Genomic DNA, 1,159 nt, shown 5'->3' on the forward strand with positions numbered 1-1,159 from the left:
TGTAGCTGGGCTGTTCCTGGCCACTTGCTCTGCAGCCCCTGCTGCTGTCCCCTAGGCTGGTGGCACAGTTGTCCTGCCCATCTGCTGGGCACTGCACTGGCTCCATCCCTCCCTGTGGGATGGGGCTGTAGCTGCCAACACAGTAGCTGCCGGTGCAGCATCCCAGGTGGGCTCACCTGGACCCTCCATCATCTACCCTCTGGGCCCTGCCTTGGTGTCACAGCTGAGCTTGTGGTTACAACAGCATGGGTGTCAGAGCCCACGCCAGGTCCTGCAGCATCCTTCCCATGGAGGATGTGGGGAGCTTACCCCATTTCCCCAAGAAAGCAAAGGGATTTGGGGCTGCCAGTCCCGGTCCCTGGTCCATGATCTACCTGCATGCGTGGGGGGATGTTTTGGGGCCTCTGCTCCAGTGTTGGGTTTCCCTTGTGGCTAAATCACGGTTGTTCTCGGTGGCTGGCAGGGGCAAAGTCTCCCGGGGAGAAGTCCCGCTATGAAACCTCGCTGAACCTCACCACCAAGCGCTTCCTGGAGCTGCTGAGCCAGTCGCCCGATGGCGTGGTAGACCTCAACTGGGCAGCTGAGGTCCTGAAGGTGCAGAAGAGGCGCATCTACGACATCACAAATGTCCTAGAGGGCATCCAGCTCATCACCAAGAAGTCCAAGAACAACATCCAGTGGCTGTACGTCCCTGGGCTGGGTCCCTTGGGATGGGGGAGCCACCTGGGCCAGGCTTGGGGTGGAGGAGGGTCTTGCTGGGATGGAGAAGCTCAGAGTGGTGTCATTGGAGCATCTGCTCGGGGGTCAAGTGGTGGCTCCCCCTTCACGTGTGCCAGGGCCTCAGGTGAGGGCTGTGCTTGAGCACTGGTAGCTCCTGAGCATTGGTATCCTGGTGTTGGCTGCTAGTCCCCCCACCTTGGGCTCCCCAAGCCAGCCCGGGGAGCGGGGGGCTGTGTCCAGGCTCCATCAGGAGGGGACCCCAGGGCTGTGCCCTGCTGGGAAATCTCTGCAAGGCTGATCCCCTGGGCATGGGCTGGGATTTAGCCTGGTGGGGACAGCACATGGGGACAGTCACGGTGTGGGGCAGCAGGAGCCGTGGGATTTGGCTCCTGATGGCTGTGGTGCTCTCCAGGGGCAGCCAGGCCACCGTGGGGGCCCC

General features: G+C 62.2%; 1 protein-coding gene across 1 annotated transcript in view; it reads left to right on the forward strand.

The window, feature by feature from the left end:
- Window positions 1–1,159, forward strand: part of E2F1 (E2F transcription factor 1) — a 4,394-nt gene that overhangs the window by 1,728 nt on the left and 1,507 nt on the right. Inside the window, exons 3-4 of the mRNA XM_035892918.1 lie at window positions 464–683; window positions 1,133–1,154. Of these exons, the coding sequence (XP_035748811.1) occupies window positions 464–683; window positions 1,133–1,154 (242 nt within the window). The remainder of the gene's footprint in view (window positions 1–463; window positions 684–1,132; window positions 1,155–1,159) is intronic.

This window comes from Egretta garzetta, unplaced genomic scaffold (assembly GCF_000687185.1).
Source record: "Egretta garzetta isolate BGI_Z169 unplaced genomic scaffold, ASM68718v1 scaffold24, whole genome shotgun sequence".
NCBI classification, from domain to species: Eukaryota; Metazoa; Chordata; class Aves; order Pelecaniformes; family Ardeidae; genus Egretta; species Egretta garzetta.